The 13,058-nt window shown below is 44.1% G+C and overlaps 1 protein-coding gene across 1 annotated transcript; it reads left to right on the top strand.

Moving 5' to 3' along the window:
* Positions 1-1,789: 1,789 nt before the first annotated feature.
* LOC124676945 (galactose mutarotase-like) lies at positions 1,790-4,763 on the top strand. The gene is made up of 5 exons (XM_047212956.1): positions 1,790-2,092; positions 2,206-2,255; positions 3,384-3,507; positions 3,607-3,714; positions 3,856-4,763. Exons 1-5 carry the CDS (start codon positions 1,918-1,920, stop codon positions 4,476-4,478), a joined length of 1,080 nt encoding a protein of 359 aa, XP_047068912.1. The 5' UTR covers positions 1,790-1,917; the 3' UTR covers positions 4,479-4,763.
* Positions 4,764-13,058: the final 8,295 nt, after the last annotated feature.

Here is a 13,058-nt window from a genome sequence, read left to right as displayed (position 1 = left end):
AACAAGAAGGAGAACCCAATCAATGAAGTCAATGGAGATAACTTCTGCATCAGTTAGAGTGGAAACCTAGACTAGTACTTGAAGGGAACCATTTCTCTAATCCTAGCACCTAAGTAGCTAGAGTTCTATAGCAAACCAAGTAGCTCTAGAGCTAGAGTTAGCAAAGTTAGACTATGAGTCGTTCATTTGGAGCTTTATTTGAAGTTTTACCTCACTTTAAAGTAGGAGGCTATGTTAATCTTCTGTAAACAGTTCGTGCATCCTTCTATAGACATACCTTGGACTCGTATATGTTTCTGTTGTACCACTCTGAGGGATGTAATACGGGTGGAATGGTGTTTCACTTGTGTTATGTCAACGACTTGCGTACTACACCATGCAGTGGTATGTTGGGTCACCGCAGATGCTCTAACCCACATTAACAACACAAACACACATATATGATGGATTAGTTCACAAAACGTAAATGACAAAGCTTACCCTACCACAAGGTCACATGATCCAAAGTGGTACAATCTTTATGATTCAATTGTTACCAACTTGAATTCAATCTTCACTCTTAGTCTTGGTCAACCTTGTATCTCCTCATGCTCTATCATATTATCATGAGGTACATAAATAACTCTCCATTTGATTTCATGCTCTAAATTTTGGTCAACCATAGCTTAACTCGTGATACTATGATGACATCGTCTTAGAACAATATCTTGAATTCTTCTCTTAAAATCAAACTATGAAGACCTTGATCATATAATATTTTTCTATTCAATCGATGATCTTGATGCCAATACTCAAGGTATATCGTTATCTTCATGGCATCCACGCTTGAATTCAACACATGAACTACAAGAAATACATTTGGAATATTCCTTCATATAAACTCAATAAAAACATCAGTTCATAGCGATTATTGTTAATTACCAAATCATACATAGGAACAATGTACCCTTTCATAAGACAACACGATGACGGAGGTTGTCGCCTCTTCTGCCTCCTGCGCGGTTTGGAGGCCAGTCTGTTGACGAGAGCCCGCTTCTGCCGCCCGACGAACTGCGTAGGCTCACCGCTCTTCCGCCATGAACTGGCGGCCAACATGGCCGCCATTTGGTGGGACATCTGGATGATGCTCTTATCGATGGCCTCGTCGGAGGCCTCCAAAACGCGATGTCGTGCGGTCTAGAAGGACTCACAGATGGTGGTCTGATCGTCCTAATTCTCCGTGTCCACTCGACCTCCGTCATCGTCTCAGCCCTCTGTGTCTTCTTCGTTGCTTGCCATTGGGTTGGGAGGGTTCCGCTCGGCCACGGCCTAGCTAATCTCGGCTCAAGTGCTGCATTAGATGCATGGCTTATGACACTAATGCTCGTACGGCGGTATGACTTGCCTCAGGTCTAGAGGGTTTATCAAGCATACATGCCAAACAGATTGTAATTCCTTATATTTTTAAGTAATACGGGTTCATTCGAAGAAAAAAAATGCCCATCGTGTGTTCCAACTTTCAGATTCAGATGACATAGCTGCTTCCAAATATGCCGGCCCTGGGATCGTGCATTCGCTGCTCTTGGTTTGGGCCTGGTCCAGAAAAGAGGCCACACGTGCGAACGAACGCAAACGCGTGCCGGCCGAAGCTTTTTGACTTCGTTTACTTTAGACCAGCTAGCAGCAGATCTTTTTTGATTTTTTGCCTGATCTGTCAAATGGTGATGTCTAGTTGTCTGAAAAATATGGTGATCTCCCTGCAAAAAAAAGAAAACAAAAATATTGTGATCTCTAGAAAGGGTCCACTAATCGAGATCGCCTCGCCGCTGTCCGTCTATATTACTATAGTCGATAACTGTATACACCATCATTCAGTGCCTGCATCTTCAGAGCAGACGTCTTCTTCCAGCGTGCTAACCTAGCAGTGCTGCCCCGACAATGGCGAGAGCTCCGGTGTTTCTCGCGCTCTTGTGCCTCACGGCCTTTGCGCTGGCCGGCGGTGCCGATGCGAGGAAGATGGTCGGCGTGTACGAGCTCAAGAAAGGGGATTTCTCCGTGAAGATCAGCAACTGGGGCGCCACTATCATGTCGATCGTCACTCCTGATTCCAAAGGTATCCAAGATAATCTCCTTGCTTCGGCATCAAAAAAGTCATGGTTGCCCTCATAGGCAGTGGTTTTGGTTTTGTGGAGTGCGTGAGGCTTGATTTGCACTGTTATTTTGCAGGGAATTTGGCTGATGTTGTGCTTGGTTTTGACACCCTCGGTGAATATGTTGTAAGATCACTGAACACCTCTCAGTATAATGTTTCTTCTATTAATTCAACGGAATGTATGTATATTGTTCTTGGAACATTGCGCCAGCGTTAGTTTTGGTTCTTTTGTTCTCGGTTCAGGGCTTATGTTGAACTGTCCCCCCTCTTTATCGTTTCATTTTGCAATCACTCCGTACCTTCCTTTGCCGCTATCACCCTGTTATACTTTGGTATAAATTTCCATGAGAAAGACGAAGATATCATTAAACTCCATCTCTCGAATAGTTTGGTAGTACTATCAATGTGACTTCTCAACCACTCAACGATTCAACGACTCACCAGCTGTCTTTTTTCTTTCGGCTTTTATTTTCAATGTACCAATGTACTCAAACATCTCCGTTGAAATTATGAAATTTTCCGTTCCTGAATCTCCATTTCAAATATCTGAAGCAGTGAATGGTGTAAAAATAATCTCAAGCACCATTAGTTGTGGCATAGAAATAGAGAGCACACGGATCGGATCTTGCGCAAATCGTACTGTACATCCACGTTGCCAGGAATAGATTAAGCTTACGGCTGCACCTGCAGACATGTTATGTTAATTATCCCATGTTACCCACCATGTGATACAACTTTCTCTGAGAAAACTTCTCAAGGGATGGCTTTTGTTACTTAGTATCAGCAGGGTCATTTACATAAACGTCTGTTTTTTTTCTAGCGGGGAGTAGTGTCTTTCGGTAAGCTGCACTAGTCCAACTGTGGCATGGTCAGAATAGTATCCCGGCGATAAGATGGAACGATCCAAATCTTCCACCAGCCAAACCAAATTTTCAGAAAAAGCCTATCTACAAGCAGTCAAGCTTTGAGCTGGTAGACAATGACAACTCCCCAATCGCCATCACGATTTGGTGGTAGTCCTAGTTTTAGGATACTTGGTCAGTTGGCCCTACTCAACTTGTCATGAAACTCTGAAACGCCAGGCAAAACATAGCCAGCACACGAGGCACACGGGGAAACTATCTTCAGTGAAGCGAAGATTCGTCAAATTATTGGCCTTATCACATTGGAGATATTGCTGTCCCGAGACACATGTTTCCAATTTCTTTTCTCTTTCTCTGAATGTTTGCTGGCTCTTGCCTATTCAAATCAGAACGATACTTCTTACTTCGGGCCGCTGACGGGGCGCGTGGCCCAGAGAATGGCCAGGGGCCGGTTCGTCCTCGACGGCAAAGTATACCATACTTACCTCAACGACGGCAAGAACGCAATTCACGGTACACGCATTTGCTTCAGAGAACTTTTCTGACGGGAGGACCATACGTGGGAGTGACATCGAATTAACTGTACTTAAATTGGCACTGTACATTCTGCAGGTGGTCACAGGGGGTTTAGCAAGGTTATATGGACGGTGAAGGAGTACGTTGGAGGCGGTGACTCCCCATACATCACGCTCTACTACCGCAGCTTCGACGGAGAGCAAGGTAGTCCCTCTGTTCCATATTTTTTTTGTCGTGGTTTAGTTCTAGGGATTACGAAAATATATCATTGTAATGATACTATGATCCAAACTCTTATCATCATGCAATTCATGTGACCAATCATGCTTGCAATTCAATAATCAGGATTCCCTGGAGACTTGGACGTGTACGCGACGTACGAGCTGTCGAGCCCCTACGTGCTGAGCATTCGCACCAACGCGACGGCGCTGAACAAGGCGACGCCGGTGAACTTCCTGCAGCACGTGTACTGGAACCTGGGCGGACAGGGTAGCGGCGACATCCTGGGCCACACCCTCCAGCTCTCGGCGTCCCGGTACACCCCGATGGACGAGGAGCTCCTCCCGTCGTCCGGCCGCGTGGACCCGGTCGCCGGCACCAACTACGACTTCCTGACGCCGACGCCCATCGGAGCACGCATCCGTAAGGTCAAGGGCGGCAATGTCTTCGGGTACGACATCAACTTCGTGATCGACGGGGAAGGCATGCGGAAGGTGGCGTCGGTGAGGGACGGCAAGTCCGGCCGCGGGTTGGAGCTTTCGGCCAACCAGCCGGCAATGCAGCTCTACACCGGCAACTTCCTGAACAACACCAAGGGGAAGGACGGCAACGTGTACAACCAGTACGCCGGGTTTTGTCTGGAGACGCAGGCCTACCCCGACGCCGTGAACCACCCTGAATTCCCGTCGATCACGGTGAGACCCGGCCAGGTGTACAAGCACGACATGGTCTACAAGTTCTCCTTCTAGCGGCCAAGTGGCTAACTACTGGCTCTGGCTCCAGTACGGTAGTAACAATAGTACAATACGATCATTGGTTGTACGATCTGGGTTTGGAGGTGTTGCGGTTCTAGAGACTGAGCGCGCTCATGGCGCTTGACAAATAAAATCGGATCATTGTACATTAGGTTCGGTTAGGCCTTTGGCTGGATATGCCTTCTTTGGAATATAAGTTGGCCCCCAATGTAACTACTAGACTCCAGCTCGATGTATGCAAACGGTTCGTTCAAACTGAAGACGCAGCAGCAATTCCTATTCTCCGCGTAAAGCGGCCCCGATGACCGGGGGCAAATTTCTAATGGGCAAGGCCCATAACCGGGGGCTGGCATATGCCGGCTTTTGTTTTCTCGGCGTTTTTTTCTGTTTTCAGCCGGTTTCGGTTTTTTGCTGTTTTTTTCGTTTTCTTTCGGTTCAGCAGGTTTTTATTTTATTTTTGCAAGTTATTTTTTTCAAAATTACAAAATTTGAAATATTTTTTAGATTTGAGTATATTATCTTTTTCAAACTTTGAACATTTTTTAGGGTTGAACAATTTTTACGTTTGAAAATTTTCGATTTAAGCATTTTTAAAATTTGAACGATTTTTGAATTTGAATTTTTCGAATTTATCATTTTCTAAATTTGAACAAAAATTCTGAAGTTTTCCAAATCTGATATTTTTTCATAGAACAAAACTAAAAAACTAGAAAAAAACTGGAGAGAGGACAATTATCTGGGCTGGTCCAAGAGGAGAGTGATGCGGGCAGAGCATCCGTTTGCTCCCACGTCGAGCAATGTATAGGAGCCCCATACGCAGCTGGTCGAGCCCAGCAAGGAGCATCCGGCGAAGGAGGCTCCCTCCGGGTCCAGCGGCAGGCCAGCTCCCGCGGCCGACTCACGTGTTGGGCCACACAAGGCCAACTCCTGGATGCCCATTCTGTGAAGCTTAGATGATGATTGGAGACACTGGTTAGTGGATTGTACCATGCCAAGATGTGTTCTTCCTGATTGACACCTTGTTGCATGAAAAATTCACCAAGGTAATTACCACGCTCAATTTGGGGTGTTAGAAGGAAAGCAATACACGATTTTTTTAGAGCCCCTATGATTTTATCATAAATAATCTAGCCAAACTGAACCTTATTCAAACAATCAGGAAACCTCGAATGCAGTTGCCAAGAGTTGGCTGTACCTCGATCGCGCATTCAATCAATGCAGTAAAGATAAATGTCGATGCTACGGTATCCAAGCATGGGAACAAAGGTGTCATTGTGGAAATTTGTCGGGATGAACATGGAGCATTTCTTGGTGCCTCTGGCTTGGCAGTTTAGGGATTGCTGATCCTGCAACATTGGAGGCAATAGCTTGCCATGAAGGACTTGCTCTCTGCTCTGATTTTCACGTCAATAGGATTATTCTTGCATCAGACTGCCTCGAAGTTGCTAATGCTATGAAGGAAGGGGACAAAGGAAGCTACTAATCTCTCCTTCGCGAGATTCACCGGCGCAGTTCAGCCTTTGCTTCAGTTAGATTCAACCATGAAGGAGGAAAGTATAATATGCATGCTCATAATTGAGCTAGTAGTCATATTTCTCTTGATCATGGTCACCACATGTGGCTCCTTAATCCCCAGACATTGCTATTGTACCTATGATGATTGAGTAATAAAAGGAGCTATAAACCCTTAAAAAGGTGGGGAGATTGGGAAACGACGGAAAAACCTATTTATCGCCCAGCAACATGGGTTAATACGCCCCATGTTGAAGATATGCCCAAGTGGCAATAATAAAGTGGTTATTATTATATCTTTGTATTTATGATAATTGTTTATATATCATGCTATAATTATATTAACCAAGAATATTAATACATGTGTGTTGTGTAAACAAACCGGAGTCCCTAGTAATCCTCTCGTTTAACTAGCTGTTGATTAACCGGTGATCAAGGGATTCATAGTCATTAACATTGGATGTTGTTCATAACAAGGTCATGTCATTAGGAGAATGATATGGTGGACACACCCAAAGTAAGTATAGAATAAGATTAGGTCATTAAGTTCGTTTTTCTTTAGCCTTCAAATGCATAGTAATTAACTTAATCCTTAGACCATGAGATTGTGGTAATCACAAACACTGGAGGAATACTTTCATGACATCAAATGTCACACCATAACATGGTGATTATAAAAGTGGCATTGGGTATTTCGAATGTGATAGTTGATGCTCATGAATCAAAAATGAGATTTGTCCATCCAAATGACAGAGAGATATACTCTAGGCCCTCTCGGTGAGATAGCATCTAATTAGCTTGCAAGCATGTAACTAGATCACAAGGGATGTCATACCATGAAACGAGTAAAGAGTACGTATCTTTAACGAGATTGAACTAGGTATGGACGATACCAACGATCGAATCTCGGATAAGTACAGTATCGCGAGACAAAGGAATCAGTCACAATGTGTATGGTTCTTTCGACCATGAGGTCATCATTGAATATGTAGGATCCATTACAGATCTCCATGTCCCGCTATATCATGGCTGCATCATTTACGAACCGTAGGGTGACACAGTTAAGGTTCGATGTCGCCTAGGGTAGATACGAGGATATGAGTTGGATACCGAATGTTGTTCGGAGTCTCGGATTGGATCCAAGACATCACGAGAAGGTTCGGAATAGTCCGGAGAATATTATTTATATATGGGAAGTTACTTTCCGTGTTTCGGGAAAGTTTGGGAACGTTTCGGTATTTGACCGGAGGGTTTCTAGAAGGTTTCGGAGGAGCCACCAGTGGGCACCAATGTCTTAGGAGGGTCCACATGTGCCGAGGTTGTGCATCCTAGCCTTTTGGGCTATGCGCACCAAGCCCTTAAGGCCCAGCCGGCCAGCTCCCAAGTGGATAAGGATCACCCTAGAAAGATAAGGGAGAATCCTTGATTGTAGGGGGAGTTGGGAGGCAAGTCTCCCCCTCATGTGTTGGCCCTAGGAGGTGGGGCCAAGGGGGCAGCCCTAGCCGCACCCTCCCTCTATAAATAGAGGTGAGGGGGCAGCGCGGCCACATCCATCCCCTCCTAACCCAAGTTGCTACATCTCTCTCCTCTCTTCCAACGTCGGCTTGGCGAAGCCCTGCAGGAATTCTCCTCCACCATCACCACCACGCCGTCGTGCTGTTGCGCTTCCTCGGAGGATCTACCAGTTCTGCTTCCCGCTGGAACGGGGAGAGGACGTTTCATCGACACCGTATATGTGTTCGAGTACGAAGGTGCTGCCGGCTTGCTGTACCATAAGGATCAACATCATGATCTTGAGATTGGCAAATGTACGACTGGATAGATGGATTTCAAGATGGATTTAGAGATTGAGTTGATCACACATACAAGTATATCAGATTTGGTTTTTGTTAAATAGCATTGAAAAGTCGATCATTGCTACACAGAGGCAAGTCAATCAAAGTCAAACGGAATCACACACACTCATCTCATCACACATAGTCAAGCAATGTCAATACACACAACTATCAAACAAATCAAGATGCAATTGGTGAATAAGCGCTCAGAGATGATCATGTCATGGTGGGGTTTAGGAAGGGTTTTAAATAAAGGACCACATTTTCACAACATTTTCCAGAAAGTACTGGAGACAGGAAACTCTCCTTATTTTTTAGCTTTTCGAAGGTGTTTGAAACCCATTTGTAAAACATTTATAAAATAATTGTTGGAAAAGTAGTGGGATCATACCGACTTATAGATCCCTATAGGTTTTATAAATACTTAGTTTGAAAAACCATTAATTCAAAACTTGGATCGTTGCTTTTGAGAAGTAAAATCACTTTAATTAAGAGGGATTGCCATCATAATGTTTTTGTCAAATAGATATCAGTATTTTGAATGACATGATCACTACGGAAGAGGGGATTGTGTTGATTCACAATTGTGTTCAACAATCAAATCCAACAAACAAACGGGCAAGAAACACTATGTCAAGAAGTTAACACAAAAAGGTTTTGTTGGCCCTGATTTTCACACTACCAAACTATGCTTAAACATGGTTACAAAAGTTGGGATGTTACAGACCTTCCCCCTTTAAAAGAATCTTGTCCCCGAGATTCGTAGGAGTTGAACTAACGAGGTTGCAAGGCAATTAGAGTTAAATAAATCTCTAGATTTAGTTGCTCCCTCAGCATGGTTGCTCTTACAATATTTAGTTGTGTTGATGACTTCTTCGATGAGGCGATGAATATCCACCTTTTGCTGAAGCTGATGAATCGAGAGTTGATGTTGCCGAAGGGGTCTTGTTGAGTTTCCATCGAGTCACTCAGGGGTTAATATGTTAGAGCTATCTAGCATTTTTAGAAGAATCTCACGGGGTTAGAGGGTTCACAACTCGTAGTTGAGATCTTAAAGAGTCGGGGCTTTCCAAGAATATTACGTTGACTAAGGGGCCTTGCTTCCCCCGAGTATCTTGACTTGGTCTTCTCATGAGTTCCTCGCCGAATCTTGTGAAAACTTCCCGCCCAAGTTGGCATAAAAATGTCCTATGTAAAATCTAGTTACGATTTCCTAGTTATCAATTTTTTTATAGCGTAGGGGTCTAAGTTAGATAACTTTTCACTCCATGTCGTTGATGCGATGCTTTTCTGATGATACCTTCCATCTTCAACATCGAGTTGGACTTGATATTGGGGAGACTTCATACTTCCGTTTCTTGCATGGATCTAACTCGTGATGGTTAATCTTCATGTTTCACTCCTGATGGATCTAACTCCAACAGACAACCAGGAAAGAAACACTATGTCAAGAGGTTAACACAAAAGGGTTTTTGTTGGCCCTTATTTTCACACTACTAAACTCTGCTTAAACAAGGTTACAAAAGTTGGGCTGTTACAATCTCTTTCTTAGTCCAAATGTTGTATTTGGTGGTGGTTAGAGCTGTGATCGATCTAGGGGAAACGATAGCCCCGTTGGGGGCATCGGGTACATGTTATATATACGATGGAAAAGCCCCATCGGTGGCGAGTACATGAGGGGTACGTAGAGAGGTGGAGTACTACTCCATACTCAATACATACAAGGGAAAATACATAGATGTATAACAGCCCCCCTTAATCGCAACCTGCTGAAAGGTTGAGATTACGCCTGAAGTCCTGAAGATTTTTCACAGGTAAAGCCTTGGTAAATCCATCAGCAACTTGATCTTTGTTGGAGATAAACCTAATGTCCAGCAATTTGCGAGCTACTCTTTCTCGAACAAAGTGATAATCTATCTCAATGTGCTTTGTTCTGGCATGAAAAATATGATTAGCTGAGAGATAAGTGGCACCCAAATTGTCACACCATAGACAAGGTCTTTGGCGAAGAATAACACCAAGTTCTTTAAGGAGAGCTTGAACCCAGATGAGTTCCGTCGTGGCATCTGCAATAGCTTTATATTCAGCCTCTGTACTGGACCTGGACATAGTGGTTTGCTTCCTGGCGCTCCAGGAAATTAGATTTGGACCAAAGAAAATGGCAAAACCTCTAGTAGACCTGCGGTCATCCAAACATCCGGCCCAATCAGCATCAGAGAAGACACTAAGTAAGTTGGAGGCAGACTTGACAAAAGTGTGACCAGTTTTCAAAGTTCCTTGAACATAACGCAGTATGCGCTTAGCAGCTGTACAATACGATGTAGTAGGAGCATGCAGATATTGGCAAACTTTATTAACTGAGAAAGAAATGTCAGGCCGAGTTAATGTGAGGTATTGGAGAGCACCAACAGTGCTTCGATACTGAGAGATATCATCTGGTCCAAGAGGAGTTCCATGGTCCAAGGAGAGCTTTTCCGTGGAGGATAATGGTGTAGGAGAGGAAGTGCAGTTATGCATACCAACTTTGACTAATAGATCTTCCACATACTTTTCTTGAGTGAGGAGCAAGCCACCCGATGTAGATTTGACTTCAATACCAAGGAAATAGTGCAGGGGTCCAAGATCTTTGAGAGCAAAATCATCAGCAAGATCACGAAGAAGTGCACCAATAGCCTTGGTAGATGAGCTTGTTACTATGATATCATCAACATAAATGAGCACAAAAATTATAATGCCAGACTTGTTGTAGAGAAACAGGGAAGTATCAGCTTTGGATGGAGTAAAACCAAGAGCAACAAGTTTTGTACTAAGGCGAGAGTACCATGCACGGGGAGCCTGTTTGAGACCATAGAGTGCTTTGTCTAGCTTGCATATGTGATGAGGTGTATGAGTATTTTCAAAACCAGGTGGTTGTTTCAGGTATACCTCGTCTTCCAGAATGCCATGAAGAAACGCGTTCTTAATATCTAGCTATCATAGACTCCAGCCACGAGCCCACGAGAGACATCAACTGCCAAGACAAGTCGAATGGTAGCTGCTTTAACCACTGGACTGAAGGTGTCTTCATAGTCAATACCATACCGCTGTTTAAATCCTTTCGCAACCAGACGAGCTTTGAATCTATCAATTTTACCATAAGCATGTTTCTTAATACGGTACACCCATTTGCAATCAATGAGATTTTTGGTAGAATTGGGAGGAACAAGATGCCAGGTCATGAGAGCATTATATTCATCTTGCATAGTTTGACGCCAATGATCATTTTTCAGGGCCTCAGGAAGTGTGCGGGGTTCACCTGTAGATGTGAGCATACCATAGCGGATAATTCCATCAGTATAAACTTTTGAATTTTTGATACCTTTTTGTAACCGTGTACGAGGTGTAAGCACCGACGGAGGAGGTGGCGGAGGAACCAGAGGCACATGAGGCGGAGAGGCAGGTGAAGCCGTAGAAGATCCGGAGGAGCTGCTGGCGGCAGGAGAGTCTGCAGATGCATTATTGCTGTCGACCGATAGCTGAGCAGCTCCAGGCGACGTGGGCGAATCAGGAGGCGTCGGCTGCACGTGTGGCGGGGACCGGCGAGCAGAGGCCACAGGGGTGGCAGCACATGGCGATGGCGGAGCTGTCTGCTCCAGCGACCGAGGGCGGGACGGAGGCGTCTCTTGCGCATGCATCGGTGAGGCAGTCAAGGCCGAATCAACACCGGGATCCGGGTGCACATGATCCGAGGTGGCAGGTGAAGCAGCTCCGGGATCTGCAGCAGAATCCTCCTCGTTGTCAGTGTCCATTTTGTCTTCTTCTGAATCCAAAAACTGGCTGTTTTCAGATATTTGAGCATCATTTGAACCAGAATTTTCACCCGGTGTGTGCATAGGAGTAGTAGCATCTGTAGGAACAACATTTTCTGGGGCATCTTGAAATGGATTAGTAACACTTGGTACATAAGGCAAAGGCATGTAATCATAAACATTTGCAACCCCACTATTGGATGTAATGGAAGGTGAGTCAAAAGGCAAAAGGAGAATTTCGTCTTTGAGGCGTTTTCCAGCATTAGGATTAAGGGATGAAAAGGGAAATACTTTTTCATCAAAGACAACATCGCGGGAAATATAGACACAACCAGTAGATGTGTCAAGACACTTGACTCCTTTATGCCTAGGACTATAGCCAATAAACACACATCTAGTAGAGCGATAGGATAGTTTTCTTTTGTTGTAAGGGCGAAGATTGGGCCAACAAGCATAACCAAAAACTCGAAGAGACTCATAGTTGAGTATCACCATTGATGACTTTACTAGGAAGCAAGTTAATGAGGAAGGTGGGTGTAAGGAAGGGTTCATCCCAGAATTTGAGAGGCATGGATGCATTAGCAAGTAAATCAAGTCCAACCTCAACTATATGACGATGTTTACGCTCAGCGGAGCCATTTTTTTGATGAGCATGAGGACAAGAGACATGGTGTGTAATGCCAATCTTTTGAAAGAAACTGTTGAGTTTTTCATATTCACCTCCCCAATCAGTTTGCATAGTGATGATTTTCTTGTTAAATTTTCGTTCAACAAATTGCTGAAAATTGAGAAAGGCTTGATAAACATCAGAACGCTTTTTAAGCAAATATATCCAAGAAAATTTGCTATAATCATCAATGAAGCTTACATAATATGAGTTCTTGCCAACAGAGGATGGGGCTGGACCCCATACATCAGAAAACACTTATTCCAATGGAACAGTGGATACACTAGTAGAGACAGGATATGGCAATTGGTGGCTCTTAGCTAGTTGACAACAGTCACATACATAAGGGTTTATTTCATGCGAATGAGAAATATTGTTCTTTCTAAGAATTTGTTGAACTACAAAGGATGAAGGATGTCCTAAACGAAGACATGTAGGCCTATGTGGAGCCCCGATTTAGGACTCCACCAGCTTAGTTATCTTATTTTATGTCTATGATCATATGTGGGCCAATTAGGGTTTTTAATAAGTTGCGTGTTTCGACTTGGGCCTGTCTGAGTCGAACAAGGGAGGCCCACTAGGGGCTTGGCCGGCCACACCCCTCATATAAGGGTGGGCACGGCTAGGGTTTAGGACAGTTCAAGTTTAGTCTTAAGATTAGGGTTTTCCCCATTGTGTGTGTTCACGTGTATCATCCCTTCGGGGGTACGGCGCTGCCGTTTATCTATATTATCCGCTGCGAAGGTTCTTGTGTTTATCAAGGATTGTCTAG

The sequence above is a fragment of the Lolium rigidum genome, chromosome 7, assembly GCF_022539505.1.
Source record: "Lolium rigidum isolate FL_2022 chromosome 7, APGP_CSIRO_Lrig_0.1, whole genome shotgun sequence".
NCBI classification, from domain to species: domain Eukaryota; kingdom Viridiplantae; phylum Streptophyta; class Magnoliopsida; order Poales; family Poaceae; genus Lolium; species Lolium rigidum.
Note: the sequence above shows the minus strand (reverse complement) of the source record. Positions and strands in the feature narration are given on the sequence as shown.